The sequence below is a fragment of the Lissotriton helveticus genome, chromosome 1_1, assembly GCF_964261635.1.
Source record: "Lissotriton helveticus chromosome 1_1, aLisHel1.1, whole genome shotgun sequence".
Classification (NCBI taxonomy): Eukaryota; Metazoa; Chordata; class Amphibia; order Caudata; family Salamandridae; genus Lissotriton; species Lissotriton helveticus.
The window spans coordinates 1,698,543,773-1,698,571,768 of NC_136057.1; the positions used below are offsets into that span (position 1 = coordinate 1,698,543,773).

The 27,996-nt window shown below is 48.8% G+C and overlaps 1 protein-coding gene across 5 annotated transcripts in view; it reads left to right on the plus strand.

Annotated features, from left to right (window-relative positions):
- The window catches only part of STAT6 (signal transducer and activator of transcription 6), a 732,055-nt gene that overhangs the window by 529,082 nt on the left and 174,977 nt on the right, over positions 1 to 27,996 (plus strand). For all 5 annotated transcript variants that reach the window (XM_078688994.1, XM_078688995.1, XM_078688998.1 and 2 more), the window contains exon 10: positions 4,463 to 4,585. In XM_078688994.1, the coding sequence (XP_078545120.1) occupies positions 4,463 to 4,585 (123 nt within the window). The remainder of the gene's footprint in view (positions 1 to 4,462; positions 4,586 to 27,996) is intronic.

The window sequence follows — 27,996 nt, forward strand, 5'->3', positions numbered from 1 at the left end:
ATCCCCTTTGACTAACCTCCGCCATTACTAAATCTGTCCTCCCAGGGCGTCCAGTCTGGGTGTCCAGGTTTGTCCCTAGGACCTTAAAGTCTGATCTAAGCCCCTCCTCCCATCTTCCTAAGCTAATACTCTTGATTAGTGATCCTACCATCTTCACAGAGGACCATATACACTTTGATTGTTGGGGCTATTACAAGTTATCGCCCTTAGCCTGCCATTTTGCCTGCACGCTTTTTACTTTATACACTCAAACCAGTTGCCTACACGAACAAAGGTACCACATATACTCATTGCTGTGGTGTATATTTATTTCCTAAAAGTTCCAATTATTTCTCAGAGTTCCTACTTAGCATTTTTGGGCTTATCCCCCGATAGACATGCTATTGTGTTGACTATTTATGTCTTTGAGTTCTAACTTAGTTGCTTCTGGATTAACCCCTTTTACCCACTATTTATAGCCAGGGTTGTGGGTTAAAGGCTTGAAGGCTCCCCATGGATCACAATGGGCGAGTCTACCTAATTTTCTAAGGCCTAGGTAAGCTGATCCTGATTGAACTCAGGGCTGCCCTTCCGCTGCTCTTAGCTTTATCCAATAAATTCACTGCAGTGGTGCCTACTTCATTTTCTAGGACATGGTCCTTAATTGCACCTGGATTAACCCATATGCCCAATACTGTTGTATCCACTTACTCGCACAGGAGTCCGCTCTTATATGCTCTGAGGTTGTCACTAAAGACCAACCTTTGCAGTGTAATTTTAATATTCCTGTGAATTTTTTACAGCTGCCCCAGGGTTAACCTGATAATGCCCACTACTGTGGTGCCTGTGTTTACTCTACGACTGTGATAACTATTCACAGATCAACTCATAGGCCATCTTGTGTGGTGCATATTTATATCCAAGGGCTGTGTAGTCTGCAAACTTTTTGCTCGTCGCAGTGAACAAGAAAGGTATCCTGATGCTAAGGGCCGCTCATAGGAACTAGAGCCTAGAAACTGTAAGTGCATCAGAAAACCAGGTATTGAGGAATTCCAGGAAACGTTATGATTGTCTCTCAGACAAAGCTTAGCAGATGGTGTGTTTGTCCACAAGTATTGAGAAGGCCGACCCCTGACCGATTAATCACATCGCTGCGGCGGCTATTCCGCCGCAGCGCTAAGGGTGCGGGGGGGTCGCGCGGCGGGCCCATGCTGGTGACGGAACCGCTACGTCACCAGCCGCGGTTGAGCTGTGCTCATGACGGAGCGGTTCCGTCATGGCCCCGCCCGCTGAATGGAACGCCCAGCGCAGGCGGGGAATCCGCGCAGCGAGCGGGCCATGACGGAACCGCTCCGTCATCAGCACAGCGCCACCGCTGCTGATGACGGAGCGGTTCCGTCATCAGCATGGAAAGAGTTAAGAAGGTGACACAGGTTCATCAGAAGCTGAGCATCTGAGGCAGTGGCAGGACAGTAGGTTGATCATTTTACTTGAAGATATGTGGGACCCTACTTGTGAGGTGCCTGATGGACCAGACACAGCCATGTAAACATAATCTGTCTGGAAATAGAAGTCCAATGCAACGAGAACCTAAAGATGGTGACCAGAGCCTAGCAATGCAAACCCAAAATAAGTCTTGCGGCATTTTTGTATTCTTTGAAGACTGACAAGAACAGAATCAGAAAGTTCCAAATACAAAGAATTGCTGCACTGCAGGGTAAATAGAATAGTTGTCTAAACTACAGACTGCAACAGGACTGTGAAAAGAAAGGCACAATTTTGAGCAGTAACTGGAGCTGAAAAAATGCAGGATGCTGAAAGGTTGTTGATTTATCTGGGGAAAAATACTGAGAAAAGTAAAAAAACAAGTTTCCTGCCCTGAATGGTAATAACTTTTGGTTATTACCATTTTATGTTTCTTTCTGCATTGCGGGCGGTGAGCGTAGCTGCCCGTGCAGGGCAGGAGCGGTTTGCCCACACCTGAATGCACATGACGGTGAACAGCCTTTACGACACGGCTGTTACACCGCCGTGCCGTTACAATGCGGTCTTTGGTTACCACGACTTGCGCTGGAGGGCGCTGCAGGACAAGGAATTTTTTAATTTACTATCCAACACCTTCCCTACTGTACGTAGGCTGGTGTTGGAATAGTAAAATTAAAAAAATCCTAAGTCCGCACCCCCTCCAACGCAAGTCGTGGTAACGACTTGCGTTGAAAAAACCGCGTTGTAATGGCACGCGTTGTAAAAGTACGCGTCGTAATGCCGTACATCCCACATGACTGGTTAGGTCAGTCCTCTCAGGCCGCTCAAACCAGTCATGCGCTCTCAGCACTTCTCCATGCAGGCTGCATTGCAGCCTACACAGAGCTTTCGAATCCAAACCAAAATCAGCTTTCGAATCCATACCAAAAATGTTACCGGTACGTGCTTCGGCCTCTTGCGAGGTCTTAAAACTCTTTTGAAGTTTTTTGAACCCTCAACACATCAGCTGATTGTACAGTCGACTATTCTATCTCGACTGGACTATGCTAGTTCCCTGTTATTGGGGGCTAATCAAGCTGAGATTATCCGGTTGCAACGTATCCAAAACGCGGCGGCCAGAGCCTTGTTGGGGCTCCCTCGGTTCTGTCCCATTGCTGACACCATCCGGAAACTTCATTGGTTTCCCATTGCGGAGCGAATCCAATTCAAGACTTTATGTCTTTCTTTTAAGATACTGAAGCTCGCAAGGCTAATTTGCTTTGTAATTTGCTGACCCTGCATGTTCCACCTCGCGTGTTGCGTTCTTTAGGGCACCATTTGGTCATTGTTCCCCGTGTGAAGCGCTGTCGAGCGGGAGGACGTTCCTTCTGTTGCTTGGCGGCCAAACTGTGGAACTCCTTGCCGGTTCAGATACGTGGTTTGGAGGGTCTGTCGGATTGTAGGAAAGCTATCAAAACCTATCTCTTTCAGTATAATAGCTTTTTAACCTCTGTTTTATATTGGAGCTTTCCCGCTGTAGTAACCAGGTTCATTCTCTGTTGTTGGAAGCGCCGGGACGCCCCTTTGCTGGGGCAGCCGTTCGCTATATAAGCTCGGATAACATAACATAACATGCCATACCCCACAGCCCCTGACTGGGCGGCGTCCTGACCAATCACAGCACTCCACTGGAGTGATTTGATTGGCTTAGGGGAGGGGAGGGAGGCTGCTTGCTTCCTGTCCCTGCCAGAGGCAGGAGAGCAGGAGCAGTGAAGATGCGGGACCCGGCTGGCAGAAAGGTAGGTTTTATTGTTTTATTTGTTATTATTGAACCCCGCGTGACCCCCACTCACTATGCGATCCCATGCCAGCACCCCACCCGCTAGCCATGCCGGCCGCTACTGGTATGCAAACCTGCTATGTGCTGTATCTGTCACAATTACACACTGTACTGGGGTATGCAAAAAGTCCAAGAACTGGCGCCAAGACACAGGTGCGCACCTAATTGGCTTTGATGTCATGATTTCCAGAGGTGGAGTCGCAGATGCAGCCACACAGTGCGACATGGAAAGTCATTGTTGGCAAAACTTTTTCAGGACGAGTGTATCACTGAAGACCTAATTCATAATGTGAAGACTCTGCAGAAAGATTATGTATCCACCAACAATTTCCACCACAAATATTGGAAATTATAAAAAATATTTTTTGTTCCTCCCATAGAATAGTTTTCATGATTTACATGTTTCATTTTGTGACGGTACATCATTTTTTTGGTGGGGGGGAGGTAGCTACTGTGACCAGTTGGCTACCATTGTGTTGCTCTGTGCATCCCTTTTGGGCTGTTCAGATAACTGCGTGTTTTGGTGAAAACAATAATCCTTTCTGAGTAAGTTCACAATTAGCATGGGGTGCATTCAGAAGCTTGTTGTCAGTTTGTCTATTATTGAGTCATTCTTTATAAGTAGGATTTAGTCTCAAATTTTCAACAAAATGTTTTAGACTACAATGAGTTGGTAGTGGAGGGGGCAATGTTACTTTTTGTGAAGTCATCAGGGAAAATCAATGTGCATGTAAAAGGTGGGCATTATTGCTGTTGCTATGACGTCGGTGCTATAACAACATTTTGTCTGTCTACATAGCTATTTCCCATTATTCACAACTGCTGCAAATCCTACTGTCTATTTCCATTTCTTCTACTTCCTTTTCCCCTTGCATTTCCTTTTTTTCTTTTTGATTTTACTTTCTTTCTTTTTTCTGTCTCTTGCTTCTTTCTTTTCCTTATATCGTTGTTCCATCATTCCCGTTTCTCTTACTCTCGTTCACTAATTATATCTTTCTGTTCTTTTTTGCTTGTTTCTCCGTTTCGATTTCTTCACTCAATCATGCTAATTCTTTGATTTGTTACTATGCTTCCTTTTTAGTGTATTTCTCATTGTTAGTTCCAGGTACGTTTTTGAATGCCTGTCTCTTTTCCAGTTTCCTTCGCATCTCTTTTTACATTTCTCTCTTTGCTTTACAGTCAGTCAAGAAAATTAAGCGCTGTGAGAGGAAGGGCTCTGAATCGGTGACAGAAGAGAAGTGCGCAATCCTCTTCACAGTGAAATTTAACCACAGCACCTTCAACATGACATTCCACTTAGAGGTAAATGGGCCTGGCTTAATGGAAAGATATAAAGAACATTATGTGGAACCAGTCGAGGAGTTCCGATCTCTGGGTTGAACAAGGGACGAGGGTGGACGAAAGGCGGGAGGACAGTGAGAACATTTTGATAAAACCAGAGGATGTGTTTGGGGGAGGGACTGGCTTTTGGTAAGAACATCATAATTAACTAGGAGATGAAGCTGGGTATGGAAGGACAAAACCGAAGGCAAACAAGAACATCGAACTCAACAAAGGGACAACGTCTGGGTGGTTTACACTAAATGTAAATGTGAATGCTGATGTCTGCCTGCAGGTCGTTAAGGTTACTGAGATCAGCCAGATATCAACTTTAGAGGCTCGATGGCAGGGGGTTAAGCACCCCAGGCTTCTCAGTTGAAAGATCATTGGGTGTGATAGGATGGCTTTTACCTAGGCAGAATTTTGTGGTGTGCCATGAGGTTCTGTATTGCCCGATGAGGTGAAAGTCTGGTTTACCTAATCGAGGTGCACCGTCGTTTGTGGGTCCGGCTAAAATAAGTGACATAAGGGCTAGAGGGTGAGGACTGAGCCTGTTCAACAGCAGGGCTTAGTCCTCTCTCGATGCTTAGGGGATGTCCCTGACAGATTTCCTACACACTGTAGTGCCAAGAAGGGTCTCTACCTGTGATCTCGCTATAATTTACTAGCAATCAAATTAGATGATGCCCGGTTACTTACTGGTAAACTTCATTACTTCAAGTACAGGTCTCCCTCATCTCAGTCCTTACTAAATTAGCAGTCCTGTGCTCCCACAGATACTGATTACCTTAACCAGACAGAAAACTACACCCAATATGGCCACCCCTACCCCAGCATGCCATATAACCCAAAGCCCCATGTTACCAAATCTTGATTATATACAAGCCCATTAGAACAAAAATACAGGAAGGGACGGGTTGGAATGCCCATGGGCAGCACAAGAAATATCACAGAGCAAAGCTCCCTTAAATGCTGCCCAAGAGCTGGACATCCCCCTGGGTGAGCTGCCCAGGACAGAAGAAGGCAGCTGGTGACCCATAGAATCTTAAGCCCCTGTAATTGCCATCTTAAATCACCTGGACATGGTAACCGAGAGGCCAAAAGTAACAAGCAATAAATCCACCTTATGGAACAACTCTGTTTGAGGCAAATAAATGGACAAAACCCTATGAATATCTAGGGTATACAACTTGACCTGGTCCTCTGAGGAAGGATCCCAAAAAAACACAGGCAGAATGATGTCTTCCGAGCAATGAAAGGACGTAGACACCTTAGGCAGAAAAGAAGGATTGGGTCTCAAAAACACCCGATCCAAGAAAAACAAAAGAAGAGAAGAAGACAACAATGCACCAATCTCCCCAATTCATCTAACCGAACAGATGGGCAGCAAAAACACCACCTTGGCCGATTAAAAACTTTAAATCTGAAGACTAAAGACCTTGCGGACAATGCGACACCAGGGGAAGTTCCCGAGAGGGAACCAGAGAATGCAACGAAAGCCTTTTAAGAAAAAGACTGCTGAAAAGATGGGAAACCAGACCTGAAATGGCCAAAACATCAGGACCCCTGATAGCCTAGATTGCAGCCCACTGACTGTGAATAACGGAAACTGCCAGACCCATTAAAAAACATCTCCCATGACCTCCAAAACATTACTGGGATCACACACATAGTGTTAGAAATTGGATTTTTGGCAGGCTAGGGCATGTTTCAAAGGCAGGCAAAAACCACCACTCTAGTCAAGATAAGGGAGTTACGCTCCTGAAATAACCCCTGCTCACCACCTTGGTAGCTTGGCAGGAGCAGTCAGGCTTATCTTAGAGGCAGTGTGTAAAGCATTTGCACATAACCAACAGTAATACAGTGTAAGCACTACAAAAGGACACCACACCGGTTTAGAAAAATATCCAATATTTTTATATACTTAGGACAAGACCAAAAACGATAAAAAATCCACAATGCAGTTCTTCAAAATCTTCACTTATCAAAATATGCTTTAAAAGTAGTTCCTTGATGCCAATAGCTCCGCCCGGGGCTATCACGGCGTCGTGAGCAAACCAATCCAAGCTGTTCTGGCTGACTGCGGCGTCGCGGGCCAGCTACTGGGTCGGGAAGACCTGCAAACAGTACCTTCTAGAAATGCAGGGCTCTGGAGACCTCTCGTTGAGCTTCCGAAAACACGGCGTCCGCTGGCGTCGGTTCCGGAGGTCGGTGCAGGAGTCGTCGGGTCCCCTCGAAGTCACATGCGTTGCAGGTTGATCTCCTCTCTGATGGAGTCAGGAGTGCTGGCGTCGGCAGGCGTCGTGTGCTGCGGTGCGAAGTACAGCGGTGCAGCGTGCGGTGCCCTCACGTCACAGTGCTATCAGCGGCTGGGTGGCGGCATCTGATGGCATCGTCGGTGAGACCAGGGTGGCAGTGCGAGATGAAGGTGGTGCTCGTCATGGTGCCGGCAGGTCACGGTGCATGCAACGGTGTCGTCGTTGCTGAAGTGCTGTCGTCGCCTGACGAACTGGAGTCGATGGTGCCGGCGACGGTATGCCAAGGCTGCGGTGCGGGAGGAGGGCGGTGCGTCGAATAACTTTACGAGCGATGCCCTTGAACCATGATGCAAATAGCGGCGTCGATTTCGGCTTGGAGAGACGGCGTCAGAGAGGCCCAGGCGTCATCGTGAAGTGGGACGGTGCAGAGTGCGGTGCCCACAGGTGTGGTGCATGAAATGGCTCGGTGGCGGCGTCAGCAGGCATCGTCGGTGAGGCCTGGGTCGCGTTGCAGCGGTGCTCTCTGCGGTGCCCTGGCTTCACCGTGTAGTGAGGGGGTGCGGAGTGCGGTACCCACAGGTCGTGGGGCGAGCAGCGGCTCGTTGGCTGCATCAGTAGGCATCATCAGTGAGATCAGGGTCGCGATGCAGCGTTGCGGCAGTGCCCTCTGCAGTGCCGTCAGGACATGGAGTCGGCAGCTGCGTCATAGACATCGTCGAGTTACTTTTCGTCTGTTGCAGCACAAAACACACAGTCGCCAGTGCTGCGGGCAGAACAGCTTGAAGTCTTTGTTGATCCTGAGATTTCTTGAACAGTGGGCAAGTTCTACGTCAAGCCTTTGGAGAAACTCACAAAGTAGATTGCAGAAAGTTCAATCCAGTCCTTTCACTGCCCAAGACAGAAGCAGCCACTACAGGCCAACACATCAAAGCACACAGCACAGTGGTAGTCCCTCCTCACCGCTTCTCCAGCTCTTCTTCTTGACAGCCTTCTTGGCAGCCTTCTTGATCCAAAAGAGTTCTAAAGTTCAGGGGTCTGGACCCCAGTATTTGTATCCAAACATCATTTGATCCTCTAGGCAGAGGGTGTCTGTGCCCAGCCAGAACCAGTTCTGCCACTGGCCAAGTCGACAAGGCAGTTACAAACTGCACGCAGACTATGCAATGGCAGGTCTGAGTTACCTTTTTGGGCTACTCACTTGGGTGGCACAATCAGTGCTGCAGGCCCACTAGTAGCATTTGATTTACAGACCCTGGCACACTTAGTGCACTTTACTAGGGACTAACAAGTAAATCAATTACCCAGCCATGGAAACACTAATCCATTACACAATTTACACAGAGAGCATATGCACTTTAGCACTGACTAGCAGTGGTAAAGTGCCCAGAGTCCTAAAAACAACACAAACAAGTCAGGAAAAAATAGGAGAAGAAGCAACAAGTTTGGGGATAACCCTGGATAAAGGGCTATTTCCAAAACATAGGAAGACACAACATGATCGCCAGACCATTTCTCAAACTTTCTCCAATGACGCCTTTATGTCTTCAATGTAGAGGGACATCTAGATTGCTAAGTAGATTATGCCACCACCACAGAACAACCTTGCAAAATCACTCTTATCCTTTCAAATGCCAGACCCCCGATCTCAGTCTCTTCGCTGAGGCAAGTGACAGTCAGGGGGACCTCAGTGGGGATGATAGCAGTAAGGGGAAATGTTACTGGGGAGAGACCTGCTATTACATCGGTACTCCTGAGGCGGATGCCGGGAGGAGCAAGCTGCACAAACTGAGCTTTTAATATTGACTGAATTGAGTTTTTAATATTGACATTGCACTGTTATTCTTGCTTCCTTGCTTTTAAATTGCACTGTTTTCCTTGGCCTCGTTCCGCACCGCTCTTTGTCCTATCATTTCTCTCCTGAGGCGGAAAGCCGGGAGATCTCTCTCTGTGCTGTTTTAATAACTGATACTGGGATTTTGTAATAACTTTCCTTGGGGCATTCTATCACCTTCCTGATTGCCGCGCCGCTCTTTCCTGCCACCCTGCTGCCGCTTTTTGCCTCGTTGCCCCCTCTCAGTCGACTAGGAGCTGAGGGGCATTGTGGGACTGAGAGGCAGTGCACTACTTTGGCGGCCATCTTGAGAGAGGCAGGCTTGCTAGTCGGCGGACTAGGCTTGCTGCTTCTCGGGCGGGCACTATAAATCCAGCATCCATTCGGGGTTCTGGTCAGACCTGCTATTACATCGCTACTCCTGAGGCGGATGCCGGGAGGAGCGAGCCGCACGAACTGAGCTTTGAATATTGACTGAATTGAGTTTTTAATATTGACATCGCACTGTTATTCTTGCTTCCTTGCTTTTAAATTGCACTGTTTTCTATGGCCTCGTTTCGTACCGCTTTTTGTCCTATCATTTCTCTCCTGAGGCGGAAAGCAGGGAGTTCTCTCTCTGTGCTGTTTTAATAGCTGATACTGGGATTTTGTAATAACTTTCATGGGGCATTCTATCACCTTCCTGATTGCCACGCCGCTCTTTCCTGCCACCCTGCTGCCGCATTTTGCCTTGTTGCCCCCTCGATTAGGAGCTGAGGGGCATTGTGGGACTGGGAGGCAGTGCACTAGTTTGGTGGCCATCTTGAGAGAGGCAGGCTTGCTAGTCGGCGGACTAGGCTTGCTGCTTCACTGCCGGGCACTATAAATCCAGACGGGGATGTCTCCGGGCAGCGGAGGGGAACAGCGCCGAAGGAGCGCCTAAGGAAAGCCCGTCTGCGCACGTCAGCGTCCCGGAGGCGGCAGGTGGCGGGCGGGCGGGTGTTTCCCTGGCACATTTACCGGGGAATTTACTTAGGTACTCCTCAGCACACCCTCTAAGTTTAAAAGAAGACATCAATGGCGGTTGTGCAGGCAGGCACCATTGCTTTAAGAGCAATTTTTACTGTCCTAGCTGTGGGTGGACATTAAATAAGGGCATAGTTAAGGGAGCCCCCATGGATAGGGAGAATCAGCGCGCTCTGAGGCTCGGCAGGAAATCTTCTGAAAGTAATTTCACATGCGCTCTGTTGAATACTCGGTCCGTGAGCAGGCATGCTTTGGATCTTTTTAATTTATTATCAGATTTCAAACCTACTTGCCTCTTTTTGACGGAGACTTGGCTTGGCGAGTGCTCCGGCCGAGACATTGCCAACGCTCTTCCCCCTAACTATTTTATAATTAGGAAAGACCGGGGAATTGGCAAAGGCGGAGGGGTAGCGTTGGTGATAGACAATTGCTTTGAGTGCTCCATTGTCCCGACGGATGATATCCACGGGGCAGAGGCTCTGGGCTTCTGCCTAACTCTTGCACCTTCCCAATCCTGTACTGGATTGCTTGTCTATAGACCCCCTGGTCCTATCGGGACCTGTCATGAGGAGCTGCATGCTGTGATATCCTCCCTGAGTGTGAAGTTCAAACATTGCCTATTGTTAGGCGACTTCAACATACATATGGATCAGGCAGATGCAGCTGACACCATGAAGCTACTTGAGACCACTAAGCCATTGGGCCTACTGCCTTACCCTGCGTCCCCTACCCACAACAAAGGCCACACCCTGGATCAAATATTCTCAACTGTCCCGATTGTAGCAGCCGTACCTAAACCGGTGCTGTGGTCCGACCATATGCTGGTGAATTTTGACATTTTGGGTAAATCCAGGTCTACTTTTAGGGGCCCTGGCCGTCAGTGCCAGCCCCCGTGTGCTCTTCATCGGGTGTCGGTAGATATGGTGGCGCAGTACCTAACGGCACACCTGTGCGGGCTCTCGGGCAATCTAGAGGATGATCTAGAGCTTTTTCACACATGGCTTACGCACTGCCTGAATGATATAACACCTTCCCAATCGGTGCATAAGAACTCGTCTCGTGCCTCGGCACCGTGGTTTACGCCGGCACTTAACGTCAGCCGGAGGCACTGCAAGAAGGCGGAAAGAGCTTGGCGATTGAATTACAAAGAGCCACTAAAGGCAGCTTATAGGCAGGGTGTTAAGAACTATCACAAAGAAATCTACCTGGCAAAAAAATCCTACTTTGCCAGGAGGATTGATGAGGCTTCCAACACCAGTAAAGAAATCTTTATGATTGTGAAGGAATTCACATCACCTGCCTCCACTACTACCAAGTGCTCCTTCTCTGATCCATGGGTCTCGGAATTGGCTGATTTCTTTGCCAATAAGATCCGTAGAATTCAGAAGACTTTTTCGCCGGCTGTTTTAGGGGCTGTCGCCAATGTCGGTCCCCGTTGTTTTCCGTCTGCTGCGGAGAGACCCACACTGTCTAAGTTTCCGCAGCTCGGCCCCAAACCCTCGCTGGAACTTCTTTCCAAAATGAAATCAGGTTCCCCGCTGGACCCTTGCCCTGCTAAATTCTTAGCCAAAATTGCACATGCCATCAACCCCATCATCAATCCTATTTTAAATTGCTCACTTGAGTTGGGGGTGGTACCGCCGGCCTGGAAGCAGGCGATGGTTCTTCCTCTCTTGAAAAAGCCGACGCTTGACCCAAGCATTCATGCCAACTATCGGCCTATCTCTTTGCTCCCGGTCCTGGCTAAGATCGTGGAAAAACATGTGCAGGCAGCTCTGTTGGACTTTGGTGAGACACAGGGTGTCCTCCATCACACCCAGTCTGGATTTAGAGCAAATATGAGCACGGAAACAGCTTTGCTGGAGGTTTCGGAGGCCAGGTCCTGGACGAGGGGGGTAAAGCACTGCTGGTAATGTTAGATCTCTCGGCGGCGTTTGACACCGTCCCCCACAACCGTCTCCTTGCAAGACTCTCAGAGATCGGTGTAGAGGGGACGGTGCTCAGATGGTTCGAGTCCTTCCTTTCGGACCGCCAACAGACAGTCTGGGCCTCTCCGTACTCAGCCGCTAAGCCGCCTCTGGAGGTGGGAGTTCCCCATGGCTCTATCTTGATCCCCACTCTCTTTAACATCTATATGTCCCCTCTGGCGGCGCTGGCTGAGTCTCGCGGTGCCCAGATTGTCTCTTATGCCGATGACACACAGCTCCTCTTCACCTGCGGAAAGAACACGGACTTTAATGGAGAGCGGATCAAAAGTTGCCTGGATGCCGTCTTTGCCTGGTTCCAACTAAATCAATTGAAGTGCAACTCAGATAAATCGGAGGTCCTCTTCTTTGGCTGTCCTCCTGATCCTGGCTGGAAGTCCTGGTGGCCGGCAGCCATGTTTCCACCTGCCACAGATACTGCAGTTGCTAAGAATCTCGGAGTGAAGATGGACAATGGTCTTACTTCTAAACCGCAGATTCTGAGCCTGGTGGGTCAGTGCTTTGGCCTCTTAAAAATTATGAGAAAATTCCTCCCACTTCTATCTATTGCCCATAGGAGGACGATTGTGCAAGCCTTATTTGGATCCAGGTTAAATTATGCGAATGTGCTATTTCTCGGCCTCCCTGACTATCTTCTGTCTCGCGTGCAGGTTGTGCAGAATTCTGCGGCGCGGGCAATTTTCGGTCTTAACCGGAGATCCCACGCCACGGGTCTTCTGAAATCTCTTCACTGGCTGCCTATACGAAAACGCATTGCTTTTAAGACCCTTACAATTGCGTTCAAGGCCTTGCATGGCAAGGGTGCCTGCTATTTAAGGCACAGGATCAGCTTTCACCATCCGACCAGAGCCTTGCGCTCAGCTTCACTGTCGCTGGCCATGATCCCGGCTATCAGGCGTCCTCGCATTGGAGGTCGCTCCTTTAGATATCTTGCGCCCAAGGCTTGGAATGCTTTGCCACTGTCACTAAGGAAGATCGACAACCTGCTGTCATTTAGAAAAGAGCTCAAAACCTGGCTGTTTTGTCAATAAAGTCCATCTGGTTCCTCGTTCTGTGCCTTGTTGGGTCTGATAGCGCCGGGACACTCTGCCTGAGTAGCTGAGCGCTCTATAAGACCCCGGATAACATAACATAACATAACTGACAACTGAATGAGTAGGGGAAACCAAGACTTCCTGGTCCCACCCTGGAGTCACCAGATGAACTTCTGCATTATCTGACTTAATCTTCCTCACTATCCTGGAGATCAACAGGAAAGGAGGAAGACGATATAGGAGACCCACCAGCCACAGAGCATCCACTGTCCATGCCCTGTGAGAAAGAATCAGGGAACAGAAGGAGGGGAGAAGAGTGTTGACCTCTGTCACGAACAGATCCAACCACTGTGTTCCCAACACAGTGTGATCTGATGAAAAATATGAGACCAAAGACAGAGGGCTACTGATGATGGGAAATGACAGATTAAGTTATCCACAGGGCCATTATCCATCCCCGAAAGATAAACTGCAGACAGAGCTTACAGATTCCACTCCGCCCAACTACAAATCCCCCCTACAAGGAGATTCAGATCCTGGAACCCGAGTCTCCCCTGACTGTTGACCAAACCACCTGGTTGTTGGTCAGGACATAAACTGTCTGAGGCCTGATCCCTAAGGCAAAACTGAGAAGGGCTATCCAGACAACCGCCAATTCCCTCCAGTTGGATGACTGGGAGGCCTGAGCTGGCAACCATTTCCACCGAGCCGAATGAAGCTGATAAATGGCACCCAAGCCTACCCTGCTTGCATCCATGGTCACTATACACAATGGAGAGGGAGTCAGAAGAAACCCCCAGGACAGGTGGGCCTCCACTAACCACCATTGGTGATTGTTCATGATCTCCAATATCACTGTAACCAGGAACTCTTATTCCTGTGACATTGGATCGGTGGTGAACCAGATTCGATTGGTGGTGAACCAGAGGAAACAAATGCAAACGGCTCCAAGGAGTGACGGCTAGAGTCAATGCCATTTCCCCTTGACTCTGTAATCAAGTTCTCACAGGGACTGTCTCATTGGCCAATAGACTCCAAAGGAGACATCAACCTGACTCTGCTCGTCTGACAGAAGCACTTGTCCCCAAATCTGTTTGAAAAACAGTCCCAATGAACTGGAGCTAATGTAAAGGAGTCAAATGATACTTTTGCAGGTTGAGAAGAAACAAGTGCTTCTCCAGACTACTGGGGTACTGCACAAACATGCCGAATATCTTCTTGTGCCTTAAAGGGAGAAGGAGAAACATTGAGCAAATCCTCCAATTACGGAAACGTCTGAATATTTGTTAATAGAATTATACCCACCAGAGGCGCAACCACCTTTTTGAAGACCGGGGGGCGGAGGAAAGACTTAAATTGGTAGTGAATGCCATTGACTGCAAATCGGAGCAACTGACGGGAATTTGAATGGATTGGGATTTATTTATTTAATTTATTTAATGCATTTCTAAAGCGCACTGTCACCTAACAGGTATCCTGGTGCTAACAATTACAGAGACACCCCAGTATTGAGCCACACTGCCGATGGCCACCTAAAGCTTCGGAAACAGCCACGTTTTTAGTCTTCTCCTAAAAGGGAGATCACTAACTTGTCTCAGATCCAGGGGCAAAGCATTCCAAAGCTTTGCAACTGAAACCCCAAAGATTCTACCACCTGCTCTCACCTTCCTAAATCTAGGAATCTTTACTAGCTTCGCCCCTAAGGAGCGCAAAGTTCTAGTAGGAACATACCATTCAAATTTTCTTTGGAAGGAGACAGGCCCGAGTCCATGCAAGGCTTTAAACACTAGACAGAGAGACTTGAACTGGACTCTCTGTCTCAGTGGGAGCCAATGTAGCTTGGCCAGGTCCAAGGAGGAAGAGGACCTTCTAGACCAGCCAAGCACTAATTTGGCTGTTATAGACTGAATCCTCTGCAACCTGTCAAAGAGAATGTTCGGAGACTCCAATGACAGGGCGTTGCAGTAATCTAGTCTGTTAAAAATTGTACTGCGCGCAATTAGCGCGCGCGCAGAAAGAGGCAGCAGAGGGAAAATCTTCCTCAAAGATCTCACAATGGCTAAACAGCAACCCGCTGTTTTCGTCACCTGCACTTCCATAGACAGTTTGCTATCAAATGTTATGCCCAAATTGCAAACGGTCTTCACCGGCTGAATGACCGTCGAGGTGTCCGGGGGCCAAAGGTTACACGGGAACCCTTCCTGTGGCACAGTAAAGCACCTCTGTCTTGTCGGCATTGAATTGCAGCGAGTTCTTCCTCAACCAGCCCGCCGTGTCCCGCAGACATCTGTGAAACACCTCTAATGAAGTAAACTGATCTCCCTCAAGAGAGAGAATTAGCTGCGTGTAATCAGCATAATTTATGATATTAATATTATGTTGTCTGATGACCGCAATTAGAGGCTTCATATAAATATTGAATAAAATGGGGCTGATGGCCGAGCCCTGTGGAACACCATATGCGATTTTAGAAAAAGCAGATTGAAAGGGAGAGAGGAACACTGCTTGCTGTCTGCAGTGGCGGCTGGTGATTTTTGAAAGTGGTGAGCGTATTAACATTATGACTGAGAACACCCCTTTCACACAATAGAATATTCAGAAGAGAAGGGCTCGAATACCCCCCCCCCACATCCGAATAGGACAGCCACGCAGGTCACTTTATTTCCTTAAAATATTTTGGTGCGCTGCAGTTCAACATTGTGTTTAAAATGCGTGCCATAGTCTCGTCAAAGACAAACCCCAAAGCAATGATCCATCTTTGGAAATAACGCAACTCATGTCTGCAATGTGCTGAGAGTTTTAATTTTCTCTCAGCACATCCGACATTTCTTGCCTTTTTTACTGTCTGGCAAGTGCCTGGTTTCCATGTTGGAAACTAAACAGAAAAGACACTGTAAAATGAGCGTCTCCTTTAATCTAATTTCCACTGATAATGGGTCCCTCAAACAGTCGCGGCACGCATTACGGGCGGGTGGAGGGGGGGAATGGGGTTGTCACGCCCCAGAGGCGATGAGGGGTGGCGGGAGGGGTTTAAGGGAAAAAAAAAGGTTAAAAATAAAGTAAACTTACCGTCCCGGAGACTCCCTCCTCCCCCGTCCTGGTTTTGAATTCCTGCAGTGCACGTCATCAGGAAGGATGCAGGCAGCCTCCCTCCCCTCCACCGCAGCGCTGTGATTGGGGAGGCCGCTGCCCCACCCGGGTCATTTTCTCTCTGTATGCTGCAGCATACAGAGAGAACAGGGAGAATGGCCGGTGTTGCTCGAGGGCAGGGGGGAGTGGCTTGTCCACTGTTGTTCATACTGACTGTTGGGCGGCCTCAGGCTGCCCAAACAGTCAGTATGAACAACAGTGGACAAGCCACTCCCCCCTGCCCTTGAGCAGGACCGCCCACCCCCAACCAGGAACTTCTGCTTTCTCGCCATGCGAGAAGGCAGATACAAATGGTAGTTATAACGGTAATAACTACTTTTGTTTCTGCCTTCTCGCACGGCGAGAAAGCAGGGGGGCGGCGCCCAAACGCTCCTATAGAGGAGCCGCCACTGACTGTCTGCCCAAAAGGAAAGAATGAAACCACCTTAGAGCACAGCCCGTCACCCCCACTTCTCTCAACCTTCGCAGCAGGATTCCGTGGTTGACCGTGTCGAAGGCGGCAGACAGATCGAGCAGAATAAGTACTGCTGCTTGATCCCTGTCTGCCCGCCTCCGAAGTTCATCCATCACGGTCACCAAAGCCGCTTCGGTGCCATGGCACAGCTGAAATCCAAACTGGGCCTCATCCAATAGGTTTTGCTGTTCCAGATGTTTGGAAAGAGTGCTAACCACCACTCGTTCCACAATTTTCGCAGGAAACGGCAGGAGGTAGATGGGCCTATAATTTTTAGGACACTCCGGGTCCAGGGAAGGCTTCTTTAGCAGGGGTGTTACAACCGCTTGTTTCCACTGAGATGGCACCACTCCGTCAGTAAGCAACTGATTACAAATCTGGCGGAGCGTAGGGAACAACCCTGCCTTGAATTCTTTCCAAATTTTATAAGGCATCTGATCTAAGGGGGACCCAGAGGGAATACCGCATGCCAATCCACAAAAGTCCTACTCTGCGAGGGGCAGAAACTCAGATAGGGGATTGACAAGTCTACCCTCTACATTAGCAACCTCCGCCTCCCCACGTATTGCCATCATATCCTCGGTGTCCGATGACGTGACCTCCACTTGGGGATAAACCCCACCCAGGTCATCAATGATGTTTTTGACTTTGTCATGAAAGAACCTAGCCAGGTTCTCGCACAATTCTTGGGAGGGGGAAATTACGTTCTTAGAGCACTCAGGATTGGTCAGACTATTCAAGATATTAAAAATGCTTCTTGAGCTATCAGGAGCATTGATGATCAAGGTAGAAAAATATTCTGCCTTGGCCTTGTCAATAGCCTTCTTATAGTCCACCATCAGGCTTTTCCAGGTGAGCTTCTCCTCATCCCGCTAGCCATGTCGCCATCTCCTCTCGTCATGTTTGCATTCAGATTTCAAATTTTTTAGACTTTCATTAAACCATGGTGACGATGCTCTCCCCTTCTTACGATGTGTTTTTAGAGGGGCTACTGAGTCCAACGCCAAGATGATTCTAGCGCAAAAAGCAGAGTAGTTCTCTTCCACATCTGGGGAAAAACAGTCTTGTACCAAAAACATCGGGTCCTGCCCTCTCTTACGCATGAGAGCCTTCCAGTCACACGAGGGGTAGACTGCCCTAGAGGTTTGCATAGTAGAGTTCACATAAAACTTAATCAGAAAATGGGCAGTCCAGAACACAGGCAGAATTTCCCCAATGAGCACATGATCATTCTCTGAAAAAATTAAGTCCAAAAGATGCCCCCCAATGTGAGTGGCTTTGGACACCCTCTGGAAAAAAACAGGTCCTCGCAAGATTGAAGGATGTTAGCATAGCCCACATCAAGAGGGCCATTTGGCCAGAGGTCAAAATCCCCGAAATCACCAACCTGCGGTGAGTAGCGGCCATATTAGTAATGGTCTCCAGCAGTGATTGCTGCTGCTGCATACTAAGAGCCCCCTGGGGGTCTATAGCAGATAATCCCTATTAGAACCTGGGCCGGAACATGCTTAATAGCAGAGCCTAGCAGTTCAAAGCCTGGAGCCACATCAAGGTCTATAACGGCCAGATTCAGAGTAGCTCTTTATATCACCCCAACCCGCCCACCCCTCCCCCCACGTCTCAGCTTGTGGTGGATCTTATAACCAGACAGGCATGCCAGTCTAGGGTCAACCTCACAGTCTGGCTGAGTCCACGTCTCCGTCATGAGCAACACATCAAGTTCATGATCTTCCAGCAACAGCTGTATTTCCAGCTTATGCTTAGGCAACGACCTAACATTTAGAAGCCCACACACTAAGAAGCCCGGAGCAACAAAATCTGACAGAGGAGAGGCAGACTCAGCAAAACAAAGGGCCCCCTTACCATTACCCACCACGTCAATAAGCCGAAGTTCTGCACTGGAGTAGCTGAGCACACTATCGGGGCCCAAGTCGGCAGAAAAACGGGCAGCATGGATGGCGCTGAGCACGTCCTTAGCGCGGACAGGCGCAGACGGGCTTGCCTTTGGCGCGCCTTCGGTGCGCGCGCTGCGTGCGTCCGCTGCGCGCTCGCGTCAGCATCAATTTATGGCAGAGCAGGTCCCCGTAGACTAGACAGCTAACTTCCAAGATGGCGGGTCCGCTCGCATGGACGGACCCTGCCAATCGAGGAGAGCAGGACTTGACTTGTACCGTAAGTGCCCAAGCTCACCCTCCCACAACTCAAGTAATAGAGATCCCGACTAAAAGCTTTAAAAAGCAAGGAAAAGGCAGCGCAGAGCAACCCTCAGCAGCACTACAATACTGGCCTCTGAAGGGACTCAGAAGTTGGTCAAACGCTGCACGCTCACGTCTGCATCAATTTATGGCAGAGCAGGTCCCCGTAGACTAGACCGCTAACTTCCAAGATGGCGGGTCCGCTCGCACGAACGGAGCATGCTAATCGAAGAGAGCAGGACTTGACTTGTACCGTAAGTGCCCAAGCTCACCCTCCCACAACTCAAGTCATAGAGATCCCGACTAAAAGCTTTAAAAAGCAAGGAAAAGGCACCGCCGAGCAACCCTCAGCAGCACTACAATACTGGCCTCTGAAGGGACTCAGAAGTTGGTCAAACGCTGCACGCTCACGTCTGCATCAATTTATGGCAGAGCAGGTCCCCGTAGACTAGACCGCTAACTTCCAAGATGGTGGGTCCGCTCGCACGGACGGACCCTGCTAATCGAGGACGGACCCTGCTAATCGAGGAGAGCAGGACTTGACTTGTACCGTAAGTGCCCAAGCTCACCCTCCCACAACCCAAGTAATAGAGATCCCGACTAAAAACTTTAAAAAGCAAGGAAAAGGCACCGCCGAGCAACCCTCAGCAGCACGTCAATACCGGCCACTGAGGGGACTCAGTAGTTGGTCAAACGCTGCGCGCTCCCATCAGCATTAATTTATGGCAGAGCAGGTCCCCGTAGACTAGACCACTAACTTCCAGGATGGCGGGTCCGCTCGCACGGACAGACCCTGCCAATCTAGGAGAGAAGGACTTGACTTGTACCGTTAGTGCCCAAGCTCACCCTCCCACAACCCAAGTAATAGAGATCCCGACTAAAAACTTTAAAAAGCAAGGAAAAGGCACCGCCGAGCAACCCTCAGCAGCACATCAATACCGGCCTCTGAGGGAACTCAGAAGTTGGTCAAACGCTGCGCGCTCGCGTCAGCATCAATTTATGGCAGAGCAGGTCCCCGTAGACTAGACCGCTAACTTCTAAGATGGCGGGTCCGCTCGCACGGATGGACCCTGCCAATCGAGGAGAGCAGGACTTGACTTGGACCATAATTGCCAAGCTCACCCTCCCACAACCCAAGTAACCGGGGAATGCCTACTTAAAGTCGTCCCCTCCCGCGCAGCGGGACGCGCAGTCAGGACGCCTTCGCTGTGCCTGAGTCGTGCCAGAGTCCTGCCCGTCTGCGCCCGTCAGCGACGAGGAAGCGCGAGGCGTGGCTGGACTCTGGACAACTAGCTCGACTACTATCAGCCATGTCGGCACCCCTGACACTTGGCTATACCCGGGACGAACTTCTGTCCATGGGTGGTAAATCTAGCGCCTGTCACCACGATCGGGTACACCCTTTATCTGGCCCATTTGTATGTGCCTGTAATACCTGGACTCTAGAAAAACCGGTTATGATACGGTCACTGGAAGAGAGTGTTAAGATCACACATAAGAACACCGTGGGACGTGTATTACGTATCTGGAATCTGAACGTAAGGTCGCTGGTTAAACACCATCAACACGTACACGACCTTTTAGTTAAGGATTCGCCCGATATACTCTTCCTCACCGAAACTTGGCTACAAGACTCTGATGCCGCCATCCTTAACCTTACTTTTCCATCCGAGTATACGGTTTTTACTCTGAACCGTCCAACGAGGGGGGGCGGCATCGCCATGGCCGTTAAATCCTGCTTTCCTTCGGTTTGGAAACCTCTGGCTCTGTCAGCCTGTGAGAGTGCCCTTTTTAAAGTGACTTTTAGTCATCGTTTCACCTTTAGCGGTATTCTCATCTATCGTCCACCAGGCAATGACACAGTCTTTAAGGCTGCTTTAGCAGATATGGTAAGCTCTCTTGTACCTAGTTGTGCAAATTTTAACATCACAGGTGACCTTAACATTCATTTCGATTGTAGGGCATCCACGGGCATAGATTCTCTGCTCGCGGACCTTGAAGCCCTACAACTCGTTCAACTAGTTACCCTGCCCACTCACTCTGGGGGCCATATCTTGGACCCTTTTTTCACTACTCTTAACAGGGTGAAGATGACCAATCCTATTCCGGTGGGTTGGACTGACCACTTGTTGGTGGTGGAAGTCTTTTGTCCCATTGATGATCTGCCATTTAAAGCGGCAGAAAGATTGGTCTTTAAGAGACAGTGGCACAAGTTGAAATTGGAGGAGTTTTTTGGGATACTGGAGAAGGATCCCCTGGGCCTCATTCAGAATGTGGAACAGGGGTATGAATTGTTTTGTAAATGGATTTCGGATGCCCTCGACTCCCTCATACCTATGCGCTGGTCTAAATGCCACTCTAAAGCACCTAGCCCATGGTACAATGACTCACTTGCCGAGCTCAAAAGAACTTGCCGGAAAGCTGAGAGGGAATGGAGGAAGACCTACGATCCGATCCTAAAGTCCATCTATTTTTCCAAACTTAAGAACTATCACAGAACGATCTGCAGGACCCGTGCCACATTCTATGCCCAGGAATTCCAAACCAGTACTAATCCCTCTAAACTTATTTTTAAGGTCATCAAGGATCTTCTGAATAAGAGGGCCACCTCGATTGCTATCTGCACTGACGCTCACTGTGAAGGTTTGGCATCCTTCTTTTTAGAAAAAGTGCAGATTATTTATCGAGGATTTAACTGCTCTTTGCATGACTTAGAGTTAGGGAGCTTCAACTCGTCTGAGGTGGAGACTTTGTCCTGTCTACCGGCATTGTCCATGGTGATCTTTGACACATTGGGTTTGAAGATTAAATCTGGATCTCCGCTAGATCCGTTGAAGCCTGATCATATCAGGATTCTTCCCCATTCGTGTCGGGCCGCGATGTTGTCCCTGATTAATTTGTCGTTAACATCAGCAACGGTCCCTTCCTTATGGAAGCAGGCGGTGGTTACTCCTGTGTTAAAGAAGGTCACTTTGGATCCAGCTTTACCTGAGAACTACCGCCCCATATCTCTTCTTCCCTGGATAGCCAAAATTACTGAGGCACATGTTAATTCCATCCTGACTGAACATCTTGCCCGTAATGATATCCTAGACCCGAGTCAGAATGGTTTTCGGTCGGGACACAGCACCGAGACCGCGCTGCTCTACATGACCGAGCACTTACGTGGAGTACTCGATGCGGGACGAACGGCGGCGCTCCTTTTACTTGATCTGAGCGCCGCGTTCAACACTGTGTCTCACCGCATTCTGGCCTTGCGTCTGGAGGAGGCTGGTATTTCGGGGACCGCCCTTCAGTGGTTCCGCTCCTTCCTCTCCGGCCGGTCCTTTAAAGTGGCTATACCACCTGGCCAGTCCACCTTTCACTCGTTGGATCTGGGGGTCCCTCAGGGTTCCCCGTTGAGCCCTACATTGTTCAACTTATATGTGCAACCGCTAGCTGTGATCGTCAAGCAATGGGGTCTGACTATGACCTCATATGCTGACGATACGCAGCTGGCGGTGACTTTGAGTAGTGACCCTGAGATAGATGCCCCCAGATTCCGAGCAGGACTTTTGGCCGTGGCAGATTGGTTAAGATCTAACTGCCTACAATTGAACGCCAAAAAAACGGAAGTTATGGTGTTGGGGAAACATGCAGAGCTTTGGGGTGATCAGTGGTGGCCGCCGGAATTGGGCGTCATTCCCGTCCCTGTCACCGAGGTAAAGAACCTAGGAGCCTGGATGGACTCAGCCCTATCCTTCGCGAGTCACACGAAGAAGGTCGCAGCCACCTGTTTTGGCATATTGCGGGGCCTCAGACCTATCCTCAAGTTTTTCGACTCCTCTACTTGGCAAATCGTGGTTCAAGCCACGGTTCTATCTTGGCTGGACTACGGCAGTGTGCTTCTGCTGGGGGTCAATCAGGCCGAAGCATCTAGACTCCAAAGGGTGCAGAATGCCGCAGCAAGGGCGATAGTTGGCCTACCCAAATACTGCTCGGTGTCCAGTACGATCTCCGCTCTTCATTGGCTACCGGTCAGGCAAAGAATTCAGTTCAAGTCACTATGTCTGGCTTTCAAAATGTTGAAGTCTTCTTCGCCGCCGGCTCTAGCGAATCTGCTAACTCCATATGTTCCACTGAGGTCCTTAAGATCGGAGGCGCTTCATCTGGCGGTGTGCCCCCGTTTCAAACTCAGTCGGATGGGTGGTCGATCTTACCGAGTACTCGCCGCTGATCTGTGGAATGCTCTCCCGGTGCATATCCGTGCGCTGAATAATCTTACTGTTTTTAGGCGTATGATTAAAACCTTCCTGTTCCCTGCTTTCGACTAGGATCTCTTCCTTTTTATTCTGTTATATTTAGTACCTGTTTACGCGCCAGGACGCCCCTTCGCTGGGGCAGCTGTGCGCGTTATAAAAATTAATAACATAACATAACGTAATAGAGATCCCGACTAAAAACTTTAAAAAGCAAGGAAAAGGCACTGCCGAGCAACCCTCAGCAGCACGTCAATACCGGCCTCTGAGGGGACTCAGAAGTTGGTATACACCCTGCATGTCTATTGAACGCAAAAAGTGGTTGAAAGAGTTGTCCTTGCCCAAAAGGGGAGAAGGTCTCAACGTCATAGTGCAACGCCATCTTAGTAGCGGCTAGAGCAGTTGACCTTGAAGCTGGGGAACCAGGTTCTAGTCTCGGCAGGAACGCTCAACATACTTTGATTCTGGTCAAATCACTTATTTTCCCTGTGCCTAACAAATTGAATGTGTCCGTCTGTAACGTAACTAGTGCTCATGTAAAGCGATCTGATACCTTCAGGTCAAGTTCATCCATACTAATATTATAAAGAGAGAGCTCAAACCTTTGAGGCAGGTAATCTCAGTAACCACAGCACCAATCACAACACCCAATACAGCGTTGGAAAGGGCAGTTGCAGCAGAAAGACATAGGCTATGCAGACGGCCACCATATACATTTTTTTTTAAATTGTTTTAATTAACCTTTCAAGAAACAGTGGTGTTCATCACAATCATACAGTGCAAGACATACAATTGTACCGTAGGACACCATATACATTTAAAAGGTAAAAGAACCGTGCCAGCAAAGTAGTCCCTTGTGGACGTGCCTGCGTTGTGCTGTGGGCGTGGGCTGGGGGCATGATTAACGCTGGGGTCGTTTGGTACGGCCATCACATCGTGGGCTGTGAGCGTGTGCTGGGGCGTGACAAACGCTGGGGGCGTGACAAACGCTGGGGGCGTGTTTCCGCCCTTCATGCCATGTGAGTCGTACATACAAGCGCCAATTACATTGCTGCGCAGCATCAAGGGGCACGCTGGGGGCGTGACATGCTGGGGGCGTGAGAAACGCTGGGGGCGTGTGTCCGGCCTTCATGCCATGTGAACGCAATTGCGCCGCGTCAAGGGGCACGCTGGGGGCGTGAGAAATGCTGGGGGCGTGTGCTATGTTCCGCCCTTCATGCCATGTGGGTCGTACATTAATCAGAAGATCGTCTGCTGTGGCCGTGTGCTGGGGGCGTGACAAACGCGTTCACCTGGAGGCCTGGTAAGTAACGTTACTGCAGCCTCTCCTGCGTGCTGTTACTGAACTCTCTCATTCAACGAAATTACACGTGCCTGCTACCATCAACCAGGGCTCTAGCCGGGCTCAGGCGGCGGATCAGTACACTAATTACACGCACCTGATAACATCAACCAGGGCTGCAGCTGGGCCTCAAGCGGGGGAACACGCGCCTGCTAACATCAAACAGGCCTGCATCTGGGCCTCAAGCGGGGGAACACGCAAATGAGCGTGTCTGCGGGGACAATTACTGCAGCATCTCCTACTCGCCGTCACTCAACTCTCTCATTAAACGGATTTACCCGCGGCTGATAACTCTCTCATTCAACGACATTGCACTCACCTGCTAACATCAACCAGGGCTGTAGCCAGGCTCAGGCGGCGGATCACTACACCAATTACACGTGCCTGCTAACATCAACCAGGGCTGCAGCTGGGCCTTCTCCGTCCCTATTCCAATGAAACAAAAAATGTTGTCTACCCCGAGATTTTTAAATAAATTGCCCTTGCCATACCCGGACAACGTCAGGACGGGCTGCTAGTGCTATATAAAACTCCCCAAAAACTAAAAAAAGTGTCATCTCTGAAGGGTCATTCTGCTCCTTCGTAAGATGCGTCACATCCCTGCACCTTGGCACCTGCATGTGACTGGAAAAAACGTCTCGACCAGTCCTTTTTGCTTTTCAGTGCACATTGGCACATGTTACCTTTGGTCAGTTAGTGACTGCTGCACTCTAGGGAGCCAGTCCTTGGGTTGGACGTCTCACTTCCTCACTAAAAGTAAAGCTGCTGAACATCACACCCTGTTTCCGAGCACATGAACTTAATGCCCCTGTCCTACATAAACGCCAGTCTGTTTTTTAGCACACCAGTTCCAGGTGTGGCACAGAGGACAGTACATTAGATGCCATACAGAAGGCATGCAGACAAGTTGCAGCAAACTGTGGGGCATATTATCAAGGCAGGCAAAATGAAATTATCGCTGCTTTTGCGGCCGTTTTCAGCCGCAAACCGGCGATAATTTCATCGCCCTATTAGCAAGCTGTCGCTAACATCAGTTAGCGACAGCTTTTAGGCGATAGCGACCGGTTTGGGGCCTGCTTTGCATATCAGCGATATTTATCGCTAATGACATGCAAAGTGGGCGTACCCAACAAGTTAGCGACTGTAAGCAGGCGCTAGCGTCGCTATCGCCTATTAGCAAGCAAGGCATAGGGATAAAAAACTGTGCGCTAAGCGCGAATATCGCTAAAAACGAACGCCTGCTCAGACCAGTTCTTAGCCATTATATCCAATGGGAGGTGGATATTCTGGCTAAGACCCTATTGGCGATGATGCGTGAATATCGCTGGTTTTCCAGCGATATTCACGCATTTCGCCGCTATCGCCGGTTATTTTATCGCATTGGATATAAATGTTGCTAATACCACGTTATCTCTGTGATAAAATCCGGCGATAAAAAATTTTTTCGCTAAGCTTCTTTAGCGATAAATATCGCTAGTTGTTGATAATATGCCCCAGTGTTTTTCTTGCACACGCTGCTTGAGTTGAAAAAAAAAGAAGGAACTGAAGAATCCGAGCTGCTGCCCCAATGCCATAGAGTGAAAGAGACGCAGTTTCAAGTCCGCACGATCCAGCTGGGAAATTGGAAATTGGAAATTGGTAAAGATTTGCTGCTGCCACAGGGGAATGGAGCATGACCACGTATACCCGTTGGTCACGGTCATCCCTGACACATCAGTCTCGCAATGCTTTGGATTGATCTGCTTTCGTAAGCTGTTCATTGTCCCGCCACTAGGTGTCATACTATCCACACGCTGGAAGATACATGTTCGCCAGTTCTTTGAGCTATGAAAATGCAACTGTATCCCTGGGAGTGCTCTGGGTTTGAAAAAAGGCGGGTTTCACCAAACTAAAACGAAGGGGGATAACTGCAGCGTGCAGTAGTATTCCTTTTTGTGAGAATAAAATCACTGGTTCTGTTTTCAGAAAGCGATGCTCTGAATAAATTCTACAATTTTTTTGACTTGGCATGCGACGGCTGTAACCTCTTTTTTAGGAAAGAACCGATTAGGGGGCCCTAAGGTGGGAGAATAGGTGTTCCTGGACTTTTTATGATTAAATATGCCAAAATCATCAAAGGGGAGTGGGATCATGTGATCAGAGAGGACCCCTAAAATGAAATGCGTGGGAGCCTCAACAACTACTTGCTGTTAGTGGTATGTTTTCGCCACTCTCGTACTGGTAGTTGATAGTGTCATCATTAGGTTTTTTCCTCAACCAGGAGGTAATCTCTCTGACTGAAGAGATTCAGTGGCATCCACAACAAGGGTGAAAAAAATCTAAAATGACCTCCTATCTAGGGTTGGTTGTTTTATTAAAACCTAGAAGGGGTTACAATTAAAAATAGCAATAGATGTGTATGGTAATGTATACGGTATCCCTCACATCTTTCAATTAAAACAACATGTTTCAGCTTACTTGCGCCCCCAGTAAATGTAAATCCAGTACTTGTATAGCACACGAATCACCTCCGAAGGGGTATCTCGGCGCTGGGGGCCGTTGGGAAGATTAATCGAGCTATTTCCCAGAGTCGCATGGTGCTGGGCAGACCCCTGCCGCCGGAGCCAAGGATCAAACCGTGATCCCCAGCGTTTAGCGTCAGTCGTCCTGGCCGCGGCGCCACACGTCTCCCAGTACACTGTCCCCTGGTATGTTCTTTCTGTGAATAGGATCATTCTCCTAGAGTGATGGAGAAAGAATTGTTCTCCTATTCTTTTTTTGTTATATAGGCCCCATAGGATGCGGCCTATATAGAAGGGTATTTTAGATTTAGAAGTAGTTGTTGAGGGTCCCACAGATTTCCTTTCGGGGTCCTCCCAGATCACATGATCCCACTCCCCTTTGATGATTTAGTATACACGTATGGAAGCAAAGTGGGGATCAATAACCTGTGCTTTTTCCTCCCTTTTTTGATATTTAGAGTAAATATGCTGATACATCTACAAAGTTACAGGAAGGTGAAGCCAACATGCAACAACATAAAGTAACAGACCCCACATCTCCTTTTAGGCACTAATATACAGTTGTGCCCCTTCCAGCCAATCATCTCGTGAGGGGCAACAGAAGAGTGGCTGTTCTGAGAGTTGATTGTCCAAATGCTGGACGGATGTCACATGTGAAGCCTCACAGTGGCTTTTAGTGGTTGTCTGTGTGCAAGTGAATAGCCGCAGTCTGCATGCTGTTACCTACCTACATCTGCACAGCGTGGTATTATGACCTTGTTGATTAGTGCAAAGTTATTTAGAAATGGACGCAAAGGATTTTGACGCTAATTTGCATGAATCTTGCTTATTAAGAGGAATGCAGTGACCGGTGTGCAGCCCCTTAACCTAACATACAATGTGAGGGGCCGGTGTTGAGTTGACGAGCGAGTAAATTCGCACGGCAGTGAATTATCCTGTATCCTTAAGGAGGACAACCTCCCCTTGTTTCATGGTGTGTGAATGAAGAGTTTAGTGTTGAAGTGCAGGAATATTGGCATAAATGCAAGTGTATTGGGGGTAGAATGTTTGTCTCCAGCTGACTTTTCAGAGCCAAAGACTGGTGTGCCATTTCAGACCTAAGGCAGACAACTGCAGCCTGCAAATATTGGAATGTTTCTAATGTATTTATTTGGAAGACCTGCAAACAGAGTTAAACAGCAGGGGTTAATAATGTTCACACTCTGATAGGAGTGAATGGGAACACAGCACGCGGCTCATTTGAAGTCTCAATGTAAGAACCCTAGGTAGACATAGGATGCCCCATTATCTGAGCTTGATGGAGCACAAGGGGGATACAAGTATGGCACAAACACTAAAGAGGGACAAACATGCTTTACTAGTTGCTGCAGCTTCATAAGACATCTGTAGGGAAGTTGTCA